Source organism: Puma concolor, chromosome B3 (genome assembly GCF_028749965.1).
Source record: "Puma concolor isolate L17-30 chromosome B3, mPumCon1.1.hap2, whole genome shotgun sequence".
NCBI classification, from domain to species: domain Eukaryota; kingdom Metazoa; phylum Chordata; class Mammalia; order Carnivora; family Felidae; genus Puma; species Puma concolor.
The window spans coordinates 120,101,675-120,122,252 of NC_141672.1; the positions used below are offsets into that span (position 1 = coordinate 120,101,675).

General features: G+C 49.1%; 1 protein-coding gene across 1 annotated transcript in view; it reads right to left on the reverse strand.

Annotated features, from left to right (window-relative positions):
- The window catches only part of TMEM266 (transmembrane protein 266), a 74,177-nt gene that overhangs the window by 6,847 nt on the left and 46,752 nt on the right, over nt 1–20,578 (reverse strand). Inside the window, exon 8 of the mRNA XM_025919975.2 lies at nt 8,935–9,124. Within this exon, the coding sequence (XP_025775760.1) occupies nt 8,935–9,124 (190 nt within the window). The remainder of the gene's footprint in view (nt 1–8,934; nt 9,125–20,578) is intronic.

A 20,578-nucleotide genomic window follows, 5' to 3' on the forward strand; every position in this document is an offset into this window, starting at 1 on the left:
GAGCCAGGAAGGGACAGAAAGAAAGGGAGAGAGAGAGAATCCCAAGCAGGCTCCACGCTGTCAGCATGGAGCCTGATGTGGGGCTCGAACCCATGAACTGTGAGATCATGACCTGATCGGAAACCAAGAGTTGGAGTTGACTTAATCAACTAAGCCATGCAGGCACCCCAGAGAACTGTTAATGTTGGTTCAGTCCAAGGTATTAGATCTTTCTCCTATCTCAGTGTTGACTGTTTGAGGTTGCCACATCTTCATCCAAGCCATTGGAAAACACAATCTAGGCTAGGTCAACTGTAGCCCTGATGTCTCTCTTGAACTTCTGACTGATGTGGCAACTGGCCAACTTCGTCTGAATGACCTCTAGCTACTTCTGATTCAACATGTCCCAAATAGAACTCAGTTTCTCCCTCCACCTCCATCTTGGTGAATGGTTTCTTTGCCCACCCAGGCTGGGAGACTGGCCACTTCTCAGTGCTTTCTCTTTCCTCACCCGACTCCTACCAAGTCTGTGACTATTCGAGGGACCCCTGATGCCCTCTGTTATGGTCCTGTGGTCTAGCCATAGGTCAGATGTCGTGCTTTCCCCTTCGGACTCTTGTCATGTCTTGGGTTTAATGAATGGGATGCTAGCTGCATGAATATGCCTGACAAAACCTAGGGCCCAGGTGGCCACTGGAGGTTTGTCCAGTCTGCATTTGCTCCCTCTATTCCCACACAGGGGCCTCAGAATGAGCTTTAAGATACAGATCTGAAAGCGAGGCCTGCTGGACTCCTCTAGCAATGCTGACACTGTTCATGCCTGCTCTCTGCTTTAAGCAGGACTTCTCCAGAACTGACCACTTGGGCTGGGGTTCCGTCCTGACCCACACAGGGGCCACATTTTCTTCAGCATCTCTCTAGCACCTAGCATGAGGCTTGCCATATGCCAGCGTCCAATAAATAGTGTTGACTGGACAGATGACTGTGTCTGGGGGCCTGCAGGACCTCCCAGGACCTCCCCCTCTGGGATTCTCTCTCACTGTTCAGCACACAGCCTCTCTCCTTGTCCCTGATCCCTGCCTGGAGACTAGAGACTGTTGGGTGACTGGGAAGTTGGGGAAAAGGAGAGGAGGTAGACACAGATGCTTGTGGCCAGGAACAGGCCACCATTCATCCTCTACACGAGGGGCTGCCCACCTTCCACCTAAGAATAATCTCCTGCCCCAGAGTTTCTTTTGATTTGGCCCCAAGGGGCCCTAGGGCCATGGAGGAACCACCCCATGGGAGGACTGAGCTGGCTGCCCCTGGAAGGGCTGGAAAGAAGGGTGGGCACAAACACAGGCTCCAGGACAAAACAGCCACCTTGTGGTCTCAGGCAAATCCCTAGGCACTCTGAGCCTCAGCTTCCTCACAGGTGAAACGGGGATGAGAAACACCAACCTGCTGGGAAGCTGTAAGATTTACTGAGATAATGAATGTCAAGTCTAGTCCTGGGATGTCCCTCACCTTTCTGAACCCCTGGCCCATGGCATTCCCTACCAACCCCAAAGTCTTGAGCCTTCTGAGGCAGCTGCAGCAGCTGCTCTTGGCCACCTGGCACCTTTCTTCCTGGGGTGTAAACATTCTGAAAATGCATCCGGGCTAATCCTCCCAAAGCCCTTCGAGTGCTGGCCATGGCAACGCTCATTATGTGTGTTTGCCCTTAGGGTGGAGCCCCAACTTGCCTGGCAAGGCTGAGGTTGACAGAAAGGCTGAGGTTGAGTCAGCTGGGCCTCCTGGAAGGGGTGAGAGTGGGTGCTGTGGGGCAGGGTCCCAGGACCCCACATCCATACATCCTGTGCAGACACGGGCCCCAAAATCCATAGGGAAGCCCTGATTCCTGGTTTGGGGCTCCTGGTCCCTGACTCGGCAGCCCTCATAGAAGGAGGCACGGACATTCACTGGGCACCTGCTGTGTACCATGCACTAGAGCTGTGCCTGTGACCAAAAGCCCAATCCTTCGCAGAGAAGATGTGCTTCTGCTACTATCCTCATTCTGGAAAAACTGGGGCTCAGAGACAGGACGAGCAGGATTGTGGGGTCCCTTGTTCAAAAAGCCAGATCATATGTGATAAGGGGCTAATATCCACCACGTATAAAGAACTCATACAACTCAACAGCGGAAAGAACCAAACCAGTCAAAAGCTGGGCAGAGGATCTGAATAGACATTTTTCCAAAGAACATATATAGATGGCCAACAGACACATGAAAAGATGCTCCACATCACTCGTCATCAGGGGACTACAAACCACAATGAGATACCACCTCATACTTGTTAGAATGGCTATTAGCAAAAAGACAAGAGGTAATTTTGGCAAGATGTCAAGAAAAGTGAACACTTGCACAGTTTCGGTGGGAATGTACATTTTATAGCCACTGTGGAAAGTAGTATGGAGGTTTCTCAAAAAATCAAAAATACAACTATCATAGAATTCCACTCCTGGGTATTTACCCAAAGTAAACGAAAACACTAACTTGGAAAGATGCACCCTCACATTCATCACAGCATTATTTATAATAGCTAACACATGGAAACAACATAAGTGTCCAATGGTGGATGAATAAAGATGTGGCATGTGTACATACACACACACAGACACACACAGATACACACACACTGGAGTATTTCAGCTATAAAAAAGAAAGAAATTGCGCCATTTGCAACATGGATGTCCCTTGAGGGCATTATGCTAAGTGAAATAAGTCAGGGAGAGAAAGACAAATACTATATGATCTCAATTATGTGTAATCTAAAAACAAAACAAAAATAAGAAAACTCTGAGCTCACAGATACAGAGAACAAATTGGTAGTTGTTAGAGGTGGGGGTTGGCGAAATGGGTGATTGGGGTCAAAGGGTACAAATTTTATTGTAAAATAAATAAGTTATGGGGATATGCTGTATTGCATAGTGACAATAGTTACTAATAATGTACTGCATATTTGAAAGTTGTTAAGCAAGTAAATCTTAGAAGTTCTCATCACATTAAAAAGAATATTTGTAACTGGGGGGTCTGGGGGGTTCAGTCGGTTAAACGTCTGATTCTTGGTTTCGGCTCAGGTCATGATCTTATGGTTCCTGAGATCGAGGCTCACATCAGGCTCTGTGCTGACTGCATGGAGCCTGCTTGGGATTCTCTCTCTCCCTCTCTCTTTGCTCCTCCCCTGCTTATTCTCTCTCTCAAAATAAATAAACTTAAAAATTTTTTTTAATTTTATAAATATGTATGGTTACAGATGTTAACTAGATTTATTATGATCATTTTGCAATATATACAACAAATATCTAATCGTTACACAGTATACCCAAAACTAATAAGCTATATGCCAATTACACATCTGTTAAAAAAAAAAAAAAAGCATTAAGGATTTCAAGTAGACCACAGCAGAGCACTGAACCAAGTTCGAGCCCCTGTATGACCAACCAAGTCACCAGGCCATGGAGCCAGTCCTGATCAGAGAGGTAAAGTAACTTGTTCAAGGCTGAGGTGAGATACAAACCCCTAGCCCTAGCCCTCTGCCCTGTCAACTGTCTCACTATTTTGTGTGAGGCCCTACAGCTCGGGGCTTCCCTGGGTCCTCAGTGACTCCACTAGGAACACACGTGAGGAGGCCAGCAGTGGCAGAAACCCCGACTTGTCTCCACAGCACATAGGTCTCTGCTCTCCTAAGGGTACACCCTGGTGCCAGCTGCTTGGCAGAGGGAAGGCCCTCTGGGGGGACCGCCTGGCCTGGTGCACCTCTGTGGGGGTTTCTCTGAGTGCTGGGGCAGCATACAGGGACGCAGAGGTTTCCTGTGATATACAGTGAAACTGTGGCACTCCCACCAGTAGCTGTAATTCATAAATTATGGGCAAGTTTCAAGACTAATAAATTTGGGAGGGAAGTATTAACGACTACACAGGGGCACCGTGAACTTGGCAGGCCCCAAAGTCTGGAACTTTGCAGCCTGGGTTTTAAAAATGATTTGTGCCAGAGCAAGTCTAAACAGAAGCTGGTCGGCGTTAGTCTGGCTCTGACCTGCTGGCAACTGTTGAGACTGTAGGAACTCAGCATTCCCGCCCCTCAGGGCCACCCTCCCGCAGTGAGCAAGGCCCCCTCCAGAGGCTCCTGTCACTTCTCGCTCATTTCTGCAGGTTAATCCTTGGAAAGTCTGTGTGCTGTTGTGACACAGTGAGCTTCGGAGCCCTCACTGGCTTGAAGGTCATCGTTAGCAACAAAGGCTGCCCTTTCTACATCTCCAGAGTAGCCCAGGGCATCCCTAGCTTGTCTGGCCATAATTTCTAATGTCATGGAAATCCCTCCCTGGACACAGCTCCTGATCAAAGAGAAATCAGCTGGGGGATGCCCTGTCTCACTGGCCCACTGGAGGCTATGAATCACACATGCCACTTGCTGGTCCCCCAGCTTCTGCCCTCTGCTTCAGCGGTGTTGGCTTTGCTACTGATGGCTCTGGAGGTTGGCAGTGAAGTGGCAGAAGTGGCCTGTGGGGGAGTGGACTGTGCCTGGCATAGACTGGGGCAGGTACAGGGCAGGTGTGCGTCTAGAGAGGTTGGAGGTAGGGGTGTCACAGAACAGATAAAGGAGAGCAGGGGTGGGTTCCAGGTATAGATGGGCGGGGCATTTGCAGCTGCTCCCAGGGATACATGTTTGGCATCTCTATGGGAGGCCTGGGTGCCTTGTTCAGACACCTCCTAGTCTCATGAGGGTCAGCACAGATGCCATGACATCCTGGCTAGTGACACACAGCTGATCAAATTTACCCTGAGTGGGCTTCGAGTGTGACCCAGCTTTCTCCCTTCTTATTCTGCCACCCTCCATCCCTCCTGGAAGTTGTTCACTATGGGGACAGCAGAGAGAGGGAGCAGGATGGAGAGGCAAGGACTCCTAGAACGTGTAGGATTATTTCAAAGGCTTGGTTTGTTTGTAGACTCTCCAAACCCAGATCTTGACTCCCTGTGGGCCCAAATGTGGCATCAGGTGTTGAGGGTCTGGAGGTCACTGGCTCAGGGACAATAATGGCCATGCTGTTATCACGAGAGCTAAGGATCCTGATGATAGAGAGGTGCTATAGAATGTGTGGCTGTTTGGAGGTGCTCACCTGAGCTCAGATGTTTATAGGTGAGCACATGTGAAGAGACAAGAGAACCAGGCAGGCCTAAGCCCCAGGTGAGCTGCAGCCTCGAGATGGGCTGTGAGCACCACTGTGGGCAGAGGAAGGAGGCTGGCTGCCCAGCAGCTGCTCCTCTGACTCATTCTGCTTTATCAATGAGGAAGGCCCTGGGATGAGCTGGAGACTGTGAAGCTCCTGTCCTTGGGAAGCAAGACAAGCAGGCAAAAGCTGCTGACTTCTAGAAGAACTTGCAAAAAGAATATTCTTATATTATTTTATTCTGGATTCCACAAACACCAGCCTAGGGAGCTGAAGGTCAAGAGGGGTTTCTGGAGTGCACTGCTGCCAGATGGCCCCTGAGCTCAGAGCACTGTAAGGACCCACATTAGCACAAGTGACATCCACAAGCCTTCTTTTGTTCTTTGATCAGTTACAGACTTGCACATTACATTTCACACAACAAGCACTACAGGGAGCCTGCTGAGGGCCAGGCCTGGGTGGGCTCTGGAGATAAACAAGTCTTGGGGGGAACACACACATAAATGGTCACAGCAACACGGCACAGTTGATTGGGGCCTCATGGGAGTTCATGGAAGTCTAGAGGGGAGAGAGTGGTGGCTGGGAGCTCACCTGGAGATGGGTTCTAAGGAGGAAGAGAAGTTTGGCAGGCAGGCCTGGCCCGCCAGTGATCAGCATGTGGAAAAGTTCCAAGACCTACCGCTGCATAGAACACAGAGCTAAAAGATGTTTCCCTTGCCCACAGTGAAGGTGAAGACAGTGGGAGGAGTTGAGGCTGGGCAAGCGAGATCATTAAAGGTCTGTATGCCACCTGTTAGAGGGTGAATCGTTGTGTCTCCCCCAAATTCATACGTTGCCCTAACCCCCAGTACCTCAGAATGGGGTCTCATTTGGAAATGAGGCTGAAGCAGAAGTCACTAATTAAGGTGATGTCATACTGGAGTAGGGTGGGTCCCCAACCCAGTATGACTTGGGTCCTTATAAAAAAGGAAATGTGAACGCAGACACACACACAGGGAGAATGCCAGGTGAAGAGGAAGCCAAGGAACACCAAGCATTATGAGCAAACCACCAGAAGCTAGGGGAGAGACCGTCACAGCCCTCAGGAGGAACCAACCTGCCAAGACCTTGATCTCAGACGTCAGCCTCGAGAGCCGTGAGACAGTAAACCGACAGTTAAGCAGTTTGCCGTGCTTCATCACTGTTACTGCAGCCCAAGCAGCCATCAGCCAACGTGTTAAGTCAGGAATCAAAGAAGCTACAGCCCAACACAGATGGATGTAAAGTGCTGCACAGTGGAATGGGAGCAGGGAACGGGGATGGGGGGGCCTCCCAGGGAACACGGGGCGGGGGGCCGGGTCAGCTGTGAGCTCAGGCCAGGCAGCCACATCTAAGGGTTCTCGGTTCAGAACAAAAAAGCAGGGGTGGCCCCTTAGCACTCCACCCTGGTCTTGCAGCTCCCCAAGAACTGTGTTCTGTTCTAGATGTCACTCTAAGAGGAACCAAAACACTGGAATGTTCAAGGAGAGATGATACAGCAAGAACATGGAGAGCTTCTCTCCTGAGGGTTGGCTGTGGGAATGCAGTGACAGTCCCCGCAGGAGAAAACACTCAGAGGCCAGTCTTTGAAATGACACCTCAGTATAACACTGTATGTCAAACAGACTTCAATAAAAAAATAAAATGAAAGGTGCCTCAGCCGGGAGGGCATCCACCAAACCAATGCAGAACAGCTGCAGCCAAGTAGGAAAGACAGGTGCTGGGGGGCAGACCTCAGCCCAGAACGAAGAATTCTTTTCTAATAAACAGAGCCATTCAAAGTTGGGTTGGTGTGGGCTTCCCTGGGAGTTCAGGAGCACCTGCTGTTAAAGAAGGTAAGCTGAGGCCAGGGAGCCTCTTGGCAAGAGTTTTAGATGGGATGAACACATCAGCTGAAGGTCTATCCCTCCCTCAGAGAAGTCCCTCCCAGCCCCCAACTTCTACAGTTCTAAGATCCGAAGTTCTCTCTAAAAGATCATAACAGCAATCATCCCACTCCACAAAACCTGTCCACAGTGACTTACAGCCTCCAGAGCTTTCTCACACCCACCAGCTCCTCATGCTACCTGTGAGGCAGGCAGAGATGGAGCTGTGAGGCACTTTATAGAAGGGAACACTGAAGCCTCAAGTCACAGAGCTGGGGAGTAGTGGAGCCCAAGGCTCTGGCCTCCTGCCTCCCAACCCACGCAGCTCTGCTGGGCTGTCCTGGCAAAGGGAACATGGCAAGCCAAGGTGAAGTGGGCCCAAGGTCAAGCTGGGGTTTAGGGCCCCACAGCCTGGGTTCTAAGCTCAGCACCATCATTTCCAGTGTGTAATTCTGTGAAATTCTTTTTTTTTTTTTAATGTTTGTTTGTTTATTTTGAGAGAGACACAGCAGAGGAGGGGCAGAGAGAGAGAGAGAGAGAGAGAGAGAGAGAGAGAGAGAGAGAGAATCCCAAGCAGGCTCTGCACTGTTAGCATGAAGCCCAATTCAGGGCTCGATCTCATGAACCCTGAGATCATGACCTGAGCCAAAATCAAGAGTCAGACACTTAACTGACTGAGCCACACAGGTGTCTCTACCCTGAAATTCTTTCAACTTCTCTGGGTCTGAGTTTTCTCCTCCATATGAGAGAAAGGTGACGTGAGGATGAAATGAGATCACACTGTAAAAACCTCCCTCCGGGGAAGGTGCAATTTGATGAACTTTTAATTCCCTTACCTTCAGGTAAAAAATGTAAACTTGAAAATGTATCCTGAATTATTAGGGGAGGTCAATATTTAAAAGAATTTTTTGATAAAGTGACGTACCCCCTTACCCATCACTTTAGTGATAACATTTTCAGGTACAAGTTAGGGCAGGGAGGACTCAGACAGGAACACAAAAGGTGCCTGGGGAGGGAAGTCTGTGTTGAGAGCTCCTAGGATCCCCTTGGGGCCCTAACGTGGGCGCTCATCCTCCTACCTGGCTCCCCAGCCCCCTGAGCTGAGGTAGATCCCTGACTTGGGTCCATTTGAACACAGACTCCCCAAATCCTGCGAAGGTCCAAACTTGACAGGGCTGTGTCACCAGGCAATACCATCTGACATTTGCAGGACTGTTCTGCAGCTCTGGAGGCCACTTGCACCCACTTCCCTGAGCCTCACAACAACACTGTGAGGAAAGCTCAGCACCGTTCCCATTTGCCAGCTAGCACAACCAAGGCTCAGAAGGAGGAAGTTCCCTGTTCAAGATAACACAGCTGGCCATCTATACAGTACTCATGCCCCATGCTCCCATCTCCACTAATCTCTCCTGCCCACCAATTTGTTACCACCTCCAAGACTTAGGTTCTGGGCTGTACTGGCCGTAAGGATGGACTGACTATCTGGCCCCTGCGGGCAGGGTAGTCCAGAAGGAAAGTCTCAAGTCTCTGGTTTGAAGCCTAGCTCCGCCATTTATTAGTGATGCGCCTTTGTACAACTTTTATTTCATCCGTAAAATAGGTAAGTCATACTTCTAATGCAGTGAGGGATGGGGAGATAATAATGCATGCAAAGCATGCCAGCGGCCCACAGGCATAGAATGGGTGCAAGTCACTGAGATGACTTCGTGGTTGGGGCAAGGCAGCCTGACTAAACGCTTGCTCCAGGGCTAGGAAAGGTCGTCCCGGGGGCACCCCCTCCTGAGGTGAGCCCCTCCTCCCACCAGTCCCGCAAGGAGGCTCGCCCGCCCTCAGGATCCTGGGCGCAGAGGCCTGGGTGGGGGCGGGCCGCCGGCGGGCTCACCTTGCGAGGGCTGCAGCTCCTCCACGACGCTCTCGGCGGCCGTCTCCTCCGCCCACGTGCCGGCCTCCACCACCTTGTAGCGGCTGCGCGGCTGGCTGAGCACGTGAGGGGCCTGCAGCGCCGCCTCGCGCTCGGCAGCCAGGTCCAGGTCCTGCTGAGCCAGGTGCGCCCGCAGCTGCCGGATCTCAAACTGCAAGAGGAGAGGGGCTGTGGGCGGTGGGCTGCGCGCGGGAGGGCGGGGCCAGGGGCGCTTTGCTCCTGGGGCGGGGGCCAGGAGCCTGGGGCTGAGAGTCCTGAGGGGTGGGTGGGGCCTTCCTTACAAATCTCCAACGACACCAGTCGCTAGAGCCTTTGACGTTTATGGAGTCTAATCCAAGTAATAAAGTGCGTTCCTGTGTGTCATTTCTGGGATACTGTGTAGTCTGGCCCCATTGTGAAGACAAGATGGCCATTAGGGGAAACACAGCTGTGGTCTGTGGGAAGAGCACTGAAGGAGAGGCGAAAAACACGGGTTTGAATCTTGTTCTAGTTACTTGCCTAAATGTGAGATCCAGGTGTGCCTTAATTCAGGTGTCTTATACTGATGATGAATGTAAGACAGGATACCTGGCAACATCCAGGGCCAGCCTAACCAGCCGTGGGAGCCCATCCTGATGTCAGGGATCATCACCTGCTTGCTGGGCTGTCGACTGTCCATTTGTCTTCCAGCAACACCCACTTTCCTCTTTTAGGAGGTGTTCTGAAAGGGTTGGGCCCTAGTCCAGGCTCTGTAGCTTCCTGACCATGTGGCTGGGTTCCCTTATCTGTATAACAGGGGTTCTCACACCCTAGATCTCTCTGAGGACTTGGGTACTAAATAAGGGCTTTGAAAAAAGCTGCACACATTTTGATTTTGGTTAATTATTTTTTGTTGTTGTTGGGAAAAGCCAACAAACCCAGATGCTTCTTGGGTTTGTGGCTGAAATGGCTGTTCATCCTCCGGCCTTTCTGGGCCATCTGTGCGAAGACAAAGTTGACGTCTGTCGTTGAAGGGCCTGGCTGTGGGCTCAGCTACAAGGAGAGCCTTCACTGCCACCTAGTGTCCCAAGAACACATTGCATCACTTCTGCACAACCTCCAGACAAACTCTCAAAGCCTGAAACAAGTGGTGGCGGAGGAGGGCAGTCCCAGGGAAGCCCAGTGCCTGGTCTCCCTACCTAGAAGATTACCTACTTGCCCATGATGCTCAGTGTCCTGCTCTGACCCCTCCCTGTAATGTTAGCCTCACACCTCCAACTCCTACCCGACAACAACATGGAACTGGGTCACAGGAATCACCAACAAAACTTGGTCAGAATAGGACTCTTCACTGCATCTGAAAATCACTCCTCAGGTGGTTTCATCTCATCTTAGCTGGAGCCAAAAATGAATCACCTCCTTTGTTTCCTTGCCTTCCCTCCCCCACCATGCAATCTGTCCCCAAGTCCAGCTCCACCTCCAAGTGCTACGCCAAGCCTGCCTGCCCCACCCCCCACCACCTCCACTGCCAGCCCTCACCTGGGCAACTGCAACTTCTACAGCCTTTTGCCATCTATTCTCCAGAAGAAGTCAGAGAGATTCTCCCAAACCTAGATCACATCATGTCACCATCTTGTCTACAAATCTAAACTGGGAGGAAACTCAACTCCTTACCCTTGGCTTACAAAGCAGGTGCATGATCTGGCCCTGTCTATCTGGCCTACTTCGCCTCATCCTTTCTCTCTTTACCTCTCCCTGTGATGCAGGGCTTCTTGTAGTTCCTTAAACACACCAAGCATGTGTTGATCTGAAGGCCACTTCCCCAGCTGTGCTGTTTGCTCACAGATCACATAGTCAGCTCCCCCGCTCAGACCCAACCCCCCCCCCCCCCACCTGAGGCAGCCACCCAGGTACTTTGTCATGCCAGCCTGTTTGAATTCTCTGCATTGGACTTATCACCTTCTGATATTTTATAATCTATTTTAATATTTTATTATTTTTCTTTTGGTGTAAATGAAATGCACAATTAAAGCATTAGTTAACATTAGGGTGGTCAAGTAGGAGACTGACGTTGGGACAACCTCCCAATGTCAGTGTCCACAGGTTTTGTCTCTGGGACCACTCAGTTTTTCAGAGAGCTCATCAGCCTCTGGCAGCCTCTGTGCTGGGAGCAGGGCAAGGGAATGGGGCAGAGGGTCCCATCATTATACGGAAGGATTATCACTTAATCCTCATTTTCAGCCCTGTACCCCTTCTCTGACCCTTGCCTAACCCAGGGACCACCTGCAGAGCCCTCTGGTTCAGTTTCTCCAGAGGAAAAGCCTCTATGCTTCTTGTAGGATGCGGGTGTGTGGTCTCTTGGCTGTTCAGGATTGGGATGGGGCCTAAGGGGCTCAAATATTGTGTGTACAGGCTTTTAGCCAACCCCTCTCCCTTTGGTCAGCTTCCCAATCACTCCTTTCTTCCCAAACTCTCAAGGGTTCTGAGGGCAGAATTAGCCCATTTCCCTCATTATCCTCTGCAGGCACTTGAATTATAAATTCTCCATTCTGCTAGATCGGTTACCCCTTTCTCATCCACTATTTTTCTCAAATCCACTTAAGTCTCTATATTCTTTGTCCTTATGGACAAGACTTAAAGAGACACTTTCTTAATTCTTATGTGTTTATGGTTTTTTAAATAATGATTTTAGTGGAGTTTGGGAAAGGAGATGATACAAATATGTGTAGTCACTCCATCATTTTCTTTAAGGACTATCTTTTGGTTTTCCCCTCCCACTGCAGTGATGGTATAACGGTTAAAAGAAAAAGAAAGAAAGAAAGAAAAAAGTCCTGATGGGTAGTTAATGCCAATCTCTGTGGTGTAAATACTCCACCATAGCCAATTTCAAACTACCTACACAATGTCATGGAGAATTGGGAAGACATGTACACAAGTGGCTGTCAGGGATGAGGGCTCTAGCACAGCACTGCCACCTTCGCCCCCCTAATAAAATATAATCTCTGTAAGAGCAGGGGTCTTGACTGTTTTGTTGCCTGGTGTAGAGAAGGCACTCAATAATTATTGTTGAATTAATGAATGAATGAAACTAATCAGCTCTGCTCAATTCTGTGGTTTCAGACCAAGCCCCAATCTTAGCCCAAAGCTGAGATAGTCTGAGCCCTGATCCTGCTCACACACTAAGCTCTGACTGTGAGCCCCAACCATGGTTACACACTGAGCCCTGTACCTGCTCACACACTGTGCCCTATCTCTGCTTTCAGTCTAGGCTCAGACTCTGGACCTCAACAACTCAGTACTTACATGGGGCCATTGGTTGTAGACGGTAAGAAAGCAACCCTGGCTTATTATACGGTGGTCTTCTGTGCAGGGGGAGAGAGTTCAAGCTACCTCTCTGGCAGCAAGGTCTCAGAGGTCACAAGGGGCCCATGAGGCAACCTTCCTGAGTTCTGCTGGGGCTGGAAGCCCCTCCTTCCCAGGCTGATCTGAACTTCCCATGGGCATATGTAGACCACTTTCTCCAAGGCTGCTCATCAGGGCCAGTAGGCCCAGCTAATGGCCTTCTAGGCCACTCTGAGCAGATGCATTATTGATAACTTGTAATTGATATAGAGCTGCCCATGAGTGTCCCACTGGAATTCAGGCCAGACAGCCAGAGGCCAGGGCTTGCCCAGCCCCAAGCCCACATGTGCAGACATAGGCACATACATTAAAACAAGTTTTAGGCTACAGATATGAACCCCAAGTATATGGGAGTTCTCCTAGACATTCATTCATTCATTCATTCATTCATTCATTCATTCATTCACTCAGTCAGATAAAGCATGGTGAGGGCTATGTTAAAATTCTGTTACGTGTTTTAGAATGAAAATGTGTCTCTCAGCTTGGAAGTGAGTCCTCAGTGGCCCCATGTGAGGGGGACCGTGTCTGCTGCACTGTGGGGAGTAAATCTCCCAGGACAGTCTCAAGGGGTGACACCGGGTGGCACTTGTGGTAGGGGAGTCACGATGTGTCCAAAAGACAGAGGCCTGGTAGGTAAGAGAGCCTGGGGAGATCAACAGAAGCCACACCAGGCAGAGCCCTTTAGCTACAGCAAGATGTTTCTAGGATGTCGGCCTTTAAAGAGTGACAGGAAATCACTGAAATCTTTTGAACGGAAGGACAGGTGAGGGAGGAGGTGTTGTGGTGACTCAGGTGAGCACTTTGGAAGGACTGTGCTGACAGCATGGCGAAGGATTGGACAGAGATGGGCCAGGGTGGACCTGGGAATACCAGCTGGGATGCTATTTCTGCAACCTAGGCCAGATAACCAGAATTTGGACTAGGTTGGAGACAGTGGAGACAGGAGATTAAGGCGACTAGTAGGAGGTAGAAGTGTCAGGATGGGCATGGATTGGAATGAGGGTGAAGGAGAGGGATGTATTTTTACAAGCTTCAGAGGGTATGAGTGGCTGGATGCTCTCAACCCGTGCCCTGAGGAGGAATGACTGACTTCCTACAGAGGAAGTGCATATAGCTAAATGGCTCTCAGCTCAGCTCAATTCAGCTCAGCTCTAGGGGGCTGTCAGGGTATTGCAGCTGAGACACTCAGAGCCTGGCTTCTGCTTCTCCTCTACTGAACATGGCCACATGTACTTCCCCAGCTGACTGAAGGGCTGTCAGGGGTCCTAGGATATCAGGACCTCATTAGTCAGTGGGTGAACTGGGGCTCCAGGGTTGGAAGAAGCCTCTGTGCTGGGAGACAGGGCAGGGGAAAAGCTAGGTCAACAGGGTGCATCAGAAACAAAGCTAGGCCCAGAATCCAGGCCTCTGGCTTCTAGCTTCACAGACTTTGTGTCAAGGAACTCGAAGCCTTAGAGACAAGATGGAAGAGACTAGGCTCAAGCAGAATACAGAGGGGTTGATGGCTATAGGGGCCAGGAAAAAGCAGGAGGCTCCAAGTGGGGAAAAAGCAAGGGCTGGAGGCAGGCACCAGAATTCTCAGCCCTTCACCCCTCCCTCACTCTGACTTTGGGTGAGTCTCTGTTCCTCTTTGGACCTTGGTTTTACTGTGTGTTCAATAAGGCAAATGGACTAGCTGAACTCTGAGTCTATGACAAGCTCTGTGCTGGCTCTGGGAGCCTAGCTGGGAGGGAATAAAGTACAAGTGACAGGTGGCTCCTGGTGCTGTCTTGAGGGCCATCCCCTGCTCCCTGATGAAATGCCCCATTCCCGGAGGGCCGACTCTTTACAGAAAGATAACATAATCCAGAATCTCTAAAACACATTATTAACAGTGTGTAGTACACAAAAAGAATTACTATTCATGCAAATAAGCAAACACACACACACACACACACCCAGTGTTCAATTATCAAGACATAAAACAGTCAAGAGGCTGCTTAGAATTTTCATAAAGGCTGGCTTATCTAATATTTGAGTTAGCAGATAAGGACTTCAAAATAACTGTGATGATTATATTGAATTAGGAGGAAAGATGAACAGAATGGATGTAGCATTTCAGTGGAGAAACAGAACTTGGAAGAGGAATCAAATGGAACTTCTAGAAGTTCAACATGCAATATCTGAAATTGAGAATTCCATTGGATGGGCTTAACAGCAGACCAGACATTGTAGAAGATAAGATTGTTGGACTTGAGGGCAGGTCTACAGGAAAATATTGCAACATATGGCCAAAAAAAAGGAGGCGGGGGGGGGGGGAGGTAGGGAGAATGAGTGATCAAAATAGGTCTAAGAGAGATGTGAGACATGCTCAAAGGGCCTAACATAGGCAAGCAGAATTTCAAAAGGAGAAGGAAAGGATAAAGCAAAACAATCAGTAAAGAAATCATGGTCAAGAACTTTCCCAATATAATAAAAAAAATCCACAAATTCAAGAAACTCAGAGAATCTGAAGCAGGATAAATACAAAATATGCACACCTAGACACTCTGTGGTCAAACTGTTGAAACCAGTTAAGAAGAAACATCCAAGCTCTCCAGGGCTCACGTGGGCCTGGGCCTTGGGCCTCGAGGGGCAAAGGCACATGGTGGCTCTGATGACAAAATGAAGCAAATTTTCCATTGGCAAACTGGCCGGGGGGGAGAAAAAGACCATCCTGAGACTCAGGGAGAATGAAAGTGCAGTCACAGCCCTTCTTAATGCACATCATTAGCTAAGTATTTTTATCAGATAACCTGACCAGATCAGCCAGCATCCACAGGGAAGCCCTCAGCATGCATTACAGAGTGAGTCAAGGCCTCTTCCATTGGGGCTGGGCTTTTAATGCATGCCCAGGTGGGGCCAGACCCCTGGGGCGGCAGAGCTGGCACACCCAGTACATCTCTGCCTATAATGGTCTGGTTTGTGGAGTACACTTGACACGGCCTTGGCCTGATCAATGCACACTCTGGCCAGAAGCTCGATGCTATCTAATGCAAGAGCAATAATTTTCTTCCATCCTATTAGTGCTGTCTGCACAGACTGCCCTGCCTTCAAACCTATCTGCTATTGGGATGGCATCCAATGTTTATTTCCATTAGTTTCACCATTGTTGGTAACAATAAAAATCAGGAGACAGTTGCAAACTAATGATTTAGGAGCAGGGGGAAGCTGAATTCGACCTTGGCCCCTTTCCATCCATTGTGAAGATGACTAGTAGTTGGCCATAAATTTAAATTATGGCAAAAGGATAACATAAGTTATTCCTCTGATGGCTAATTTTATCAGCTAAATAGGCTTGTCATTAAAGCTATCGGCTGTTTTACAAATCACTTCCCATGCTTAAACACACACACACACACACACACACACACACACACACACACACACACACTTCCCTTCCCTTCCCTTCCCACAGTGGAGATCTTGAATAATCCAGGTAACAAAGGCGATTGTGCTGAGCTGGGGACTTGTGGCCTCTGCGGGAAAAGTGGGGGGCTCTCTGGAATGAGTCAGATCAAGCACCACCCCTAGAACCAGGATAGGACCCTTTTCTGCTCTTTCCAATCTCCTGATGGCCATGGAAGCCCTTCTCTGAGTTGGCGGCCCAGCCTCAAAGGTGAGAATCTGTGCAGCTGTTGGCGTTCTCTCAGAGGTGCTGAGCACCGGGGATCCTGGGTCCCAAGCAAGGTCCGCAGATCACCTCCCACCACCTAACAAGTGGGTTATGACCCCTGCATGATCCCTGCACCTGAAAGTGGAGCGGATGGAGAGGGAGGAACAGGACAAGGCCCTTCCCCCACCGCCTACTTCCACCAGAAATGCCTATTGCTTGGGGTCAAGATTATTATTCTGTTCTTACAGAAAAAGGTCAAGGTGACTTGCATCATCCAGAGAGGATTAATAGATGTGATTGTGCCCATGGGATGGGGGAAAGGGGTAGAGAACGTTGTGAGCCCATGGGCCTCATTTTATGGATTAGTCCCCGTGCAAGTGACTGTTTTCTTGCTGGGCACATAGACCACTTTGGTCTGCATCTGGTGCCTTAAGTGTGACTGTGAAACTGAGTCCCATCTACGAAATGGGGGCAGAAGCCTGGCTAATAAAAACATGTACACAGTTCTCTACTCTCCCCTTCTCTACTTCTCCCCTGCTGAAGGAAGAAAACTGCAAGGACTTAGAAGGAACTACAAAATGGGAGGAGCCTGGAGGCCAGACTGACTGTGTCAAACAGTGGCCCACCACCCCCTGTCCACTGCAACCTGCATTGGGCTGTGATGTGAGAGACAAACTCTTCTTGTGGTAGGTCACTGACATTTCCATATTTGTTTGATGTAGCAGCTTGTGTTACTCCGCCTGACAGTGACTTGTACAGACACCCCAGGCCTAGTGTAGGCAAGCAGACCCTGACGCTGCGTTCCATCCCTGGCCCTCTACCACGAACTGTGTGGCCTGGGCAAGCAACGGCCTCTCTCAGACATTGTCTTCCCATCTATAAAGGGGTTAATAATACCTAGCCTACCCACTCTGACCATCAAAGCCAAAGGGAGTTAAAATACACTGGAGCGCCTGGGTGGCTCAGTCGGTTAAGCGTCTAACCCTTGGTTTCAGCTCAGCAGTTTGCATGAGCCTGCTTGGGATTCCCTCTGTCTCTCTCTCCCCCTCCCAGGTGCCCTCTCCCTCCCAAATAAATAAAGAAACTTAAAAGAATTTTTTTAAGTACATGGAAGCACATTTGTAAATGGCCACCATTATACAAATGATTTAGTATATTTATTTTCTCTCTCTCCCCTTTTTTTTACATTCCCAGAAAGACTCTGGTAGGCTGGACTTTATATATGTTACTTAGTCTGATCCTTATAGCATCCTGGTGGCATAAGCCTTGTTTCCTCTGTTTTTCCAACAAAGAAATTGAGGCCCAGGGATTAAGGGGGAAACCAGTCATTGGTGGAGTGGAGGTTGGAATCTTGCTTGCTGGCTCCTTGTCTAAGAGGGCTCCCTCCACCCTCCAGGCTGCCCCCACACAGGACTCCTCTTTCAGGGACTGAAGCTTGCCCAGGGCCCGAGACTGTCCTAAGAGGTTCACTGAGCTCCACTGGCCTCCTTGCGGGCTAGGCCTCCAGTCGCCCTAGATACCTGGGTTTTTGCTAATGGTCTCAGGGTGAATGGTACTCAACTTAGAAAGAGAACTTCCTTCTGTCCTTCCCAAAGGACCCTGGAGAAAAGAAATAAATTTTGACTGTGAGCCAGGTTGGATCCTATTAACACTGGGCCAAAGGCAAAGCTTATAGGGCAAAGAGCAAGTACAATGGGGACTTCAGAACAGGTTTCAGAATTAGAGCAAGATCCTGCGCACAGCTGTACATAAAGCTTCAGAAGTGGTTTCTTAAGACGAGTTAGAAGAATATACAGTGATTTAACCGCTGTATCTAAAACATCTTTAATCTCTGAAGCAGTCAGAACACAGGGACCTAAAGCTCATGCTATCTCTCCAAAGGATAGTAACTAGCATCCCACCTCTGGAATCCATCTGTGTATCAGCAAAATTAACCCCTAAGGACATCCTGGCCAGGACTCTCAGACAGAGAATAAAACACAAGTGAATGAGAAGGAACTTTCATCAGCAGAAGGACTGTTGAATTTGGGGGTCTGAGGCTATCTGCTTCTGTCACAGAAGTGAGCAACCTGGAAGCAGGATGCAGAAGGCCTGCCAGAGCTTAGGCAGGGGAAGACTGACCAACAGAGTATCCTCCTTCCCCGCTGGCCCCAGATTTCCAGAAGGAATCTGTTCAGGGTGAGCTGAGCCCATCAGTCAGAAGAGATGATGGAAATACGGGAAGCAGGGCAATGAACCACAAGAGACTTCTGTTTCCATCCTAATCTTCTAACTGCTGTGTGAGGTTGGGCACACCTCTCCTGCTCTCTGTGCCTCAGATTCCCCCATCTGCCAAATCTAGGATTCTGCCAGACGCCCTCTAAGGATGCTTTCATTTATAACATAAAGTGGTTCTGGGGCACCTGGGGTGTGGCCTGTGGTAAGAAATGAGCTGCCACATGGCACAGAAGATAAAATGTACAAGATATTCATGTAAGAAACCCATACACTGTGTCACCCAAGAGTCTCTACAGCACTTTACCTCTGTGGTCTTCCTCCCCAAACCCATAACTCCAATCTAGTCATGAGGAAAACATCAGACAAATCCCAACTGAGGAGCATCCTACAAAATACCTGACCAGTACTCCAAATGGTCAATATCATTAAAAACAAGGCAAGTCTGGGGCGCCTGGGTGGCGCAGTCGGTTAAGCGTCCGACTTCAGCCAGGTCACGATCTCGCGGTCCGTGAGTTCGAGCCCCGCGTCAGGCCCTGGGCTGATGGCTCGGAGCCTGGAGCCTGTTTCTGATTCTGTGTCTCCCTCTCTCTCTGCCCCTCCCCCGTTCATGCTCTGTCTCTCTCTGTCCCAAAAATAAATAAAAAACGTTGAAAAAAAATTTAAAAAAAAAAAAAAAAAAAACAAGGCAAGTCTGAGGAACTTTTATAGCCAAGAGGAGACTAAAGAGACATGATGACCAAATGTAATGTGGTGTCCTGAATGGGATCCTGGAACAGATAAAAGATGTTAGATAAAAACTAAGGAAACTGGAACAACGAATGGACTCTAATAATAACATACCAATATTGATTTATTAATTGTAAGAAATGCATGATATTAATGTGAGATGGTCGCAGGGAATTGGGTGTGGGGTATACACGGGAACTCTGTACGATCTTCATGACTTTCCTATAAATCTAAAACCGTTCTAAAAAAATAGTTTATTTTAAAAAGAGCTAAAGATGAGTAAAGTCTTGAGAAATATTTACACAGATACATCTTGGGGAAAGAGCAGGATGAATGCAAATTTGGTGTTTCATTAAACTGAAATTCTACACACTTCATGGGAAGTTTGGTAAATTTCAACGTTTTAGGTAGTGCATACAAATTCAATTTGGAAATTGTTTTATTAAACTAGGAGAATTCCAGCAGGGAGACAGAACGCAGGAGTGTTTGACAAAGATGATTGAAATGACCTGGAGTGGGGTTGGAGGTAGCAGGGAGGTGCGCAGCAGGAAGAGACTCTTAGGAAATGCTGTTGAGACAGCTGAGTAGAGCTGGGTCTGTGCCTGTGGGAGAGCTGCGCTCAGGCTGTGGTTTAAAGATACTCTGGTGCACGATCTGGCCAATGCCTTCAACTGAGCACCAAGAAGCCACATGAATAGAAAAATAATGTAGAAAGACTCTAAGCAAGGTGGGCTGGGAAAGACAGTATTCCATTAGGACAACTGAGTCTATTCCTGGCTCTAAAAGCCCTCAATCAACTGTGAACTCTTGGGAAAGTCACCACTCCTCAATTTTCTTAACTGTAAAATAAATGGGTGTATGTCAGGGAGGGGCTGGGCTGGCATTAGTTGCCATTCATCATGTGCCGGGTTTTAGCTGACATAATGTCAGAACCATCCTTCAAGGAGTTTTACTATTGCTCTTTTTCAGACTAGGAAAACCAAGGCCCACACAGGTCCCACCAGTGACCAAAGCTACAAGGCCAGGAAGTGGCCAAGCTGGCTTTGCACTCAGGTCTGTTGCTGAAGTCTCTCCTAACCATTCCAGGCGCTATCCTCTCAGAGTGGTTGGCTGCCCTGATAACGCCATGAGCACCCTCATTTTTTAAGGGTATTTGTAGCCCAGTCAAGTCTCAAACCTAGTCCCAAAACACAGGTGGAAATGAGGTAGGTGTCCACTGGCCCCGCCTGTGGAGTGGAGAGCAGCATCCATGGTTCCTCTGCTCTCACCGGGCCCCCTCCCGCCCTCCCTGTGGCCCTCCCTGTGGCCTCCCTGTGAATCCCGCTGGGATTCCAGTCCAGCTGCCTCTTTCTGCTGTCTCAACTAAGATTACAGGCTTCAGGTGTTTTTTAAATTAAAACGGTTTGTTTCTTTCTGTTCATCTCTTTTCCAGATGTCACTACCTAGAGGGAATCTGTCTTTATTTATTGGCTCTTTCCTGTGCAGAATCCAAGGGAGTCTCCCTCTGGCCAAGCCCCCTAGGAAGGAGGGCACATGTGGGGGGTGACTTAAACCAGGACAGCAGGAACACGGGGTCTCTGGGGGCTCAGGACAGGAGTCCTGCTGGAAACCGCTGGGGGTGGGGTTGCCATTAGGGTTTTCTCTCAGCTACGTGGCCCATGTGGTGTT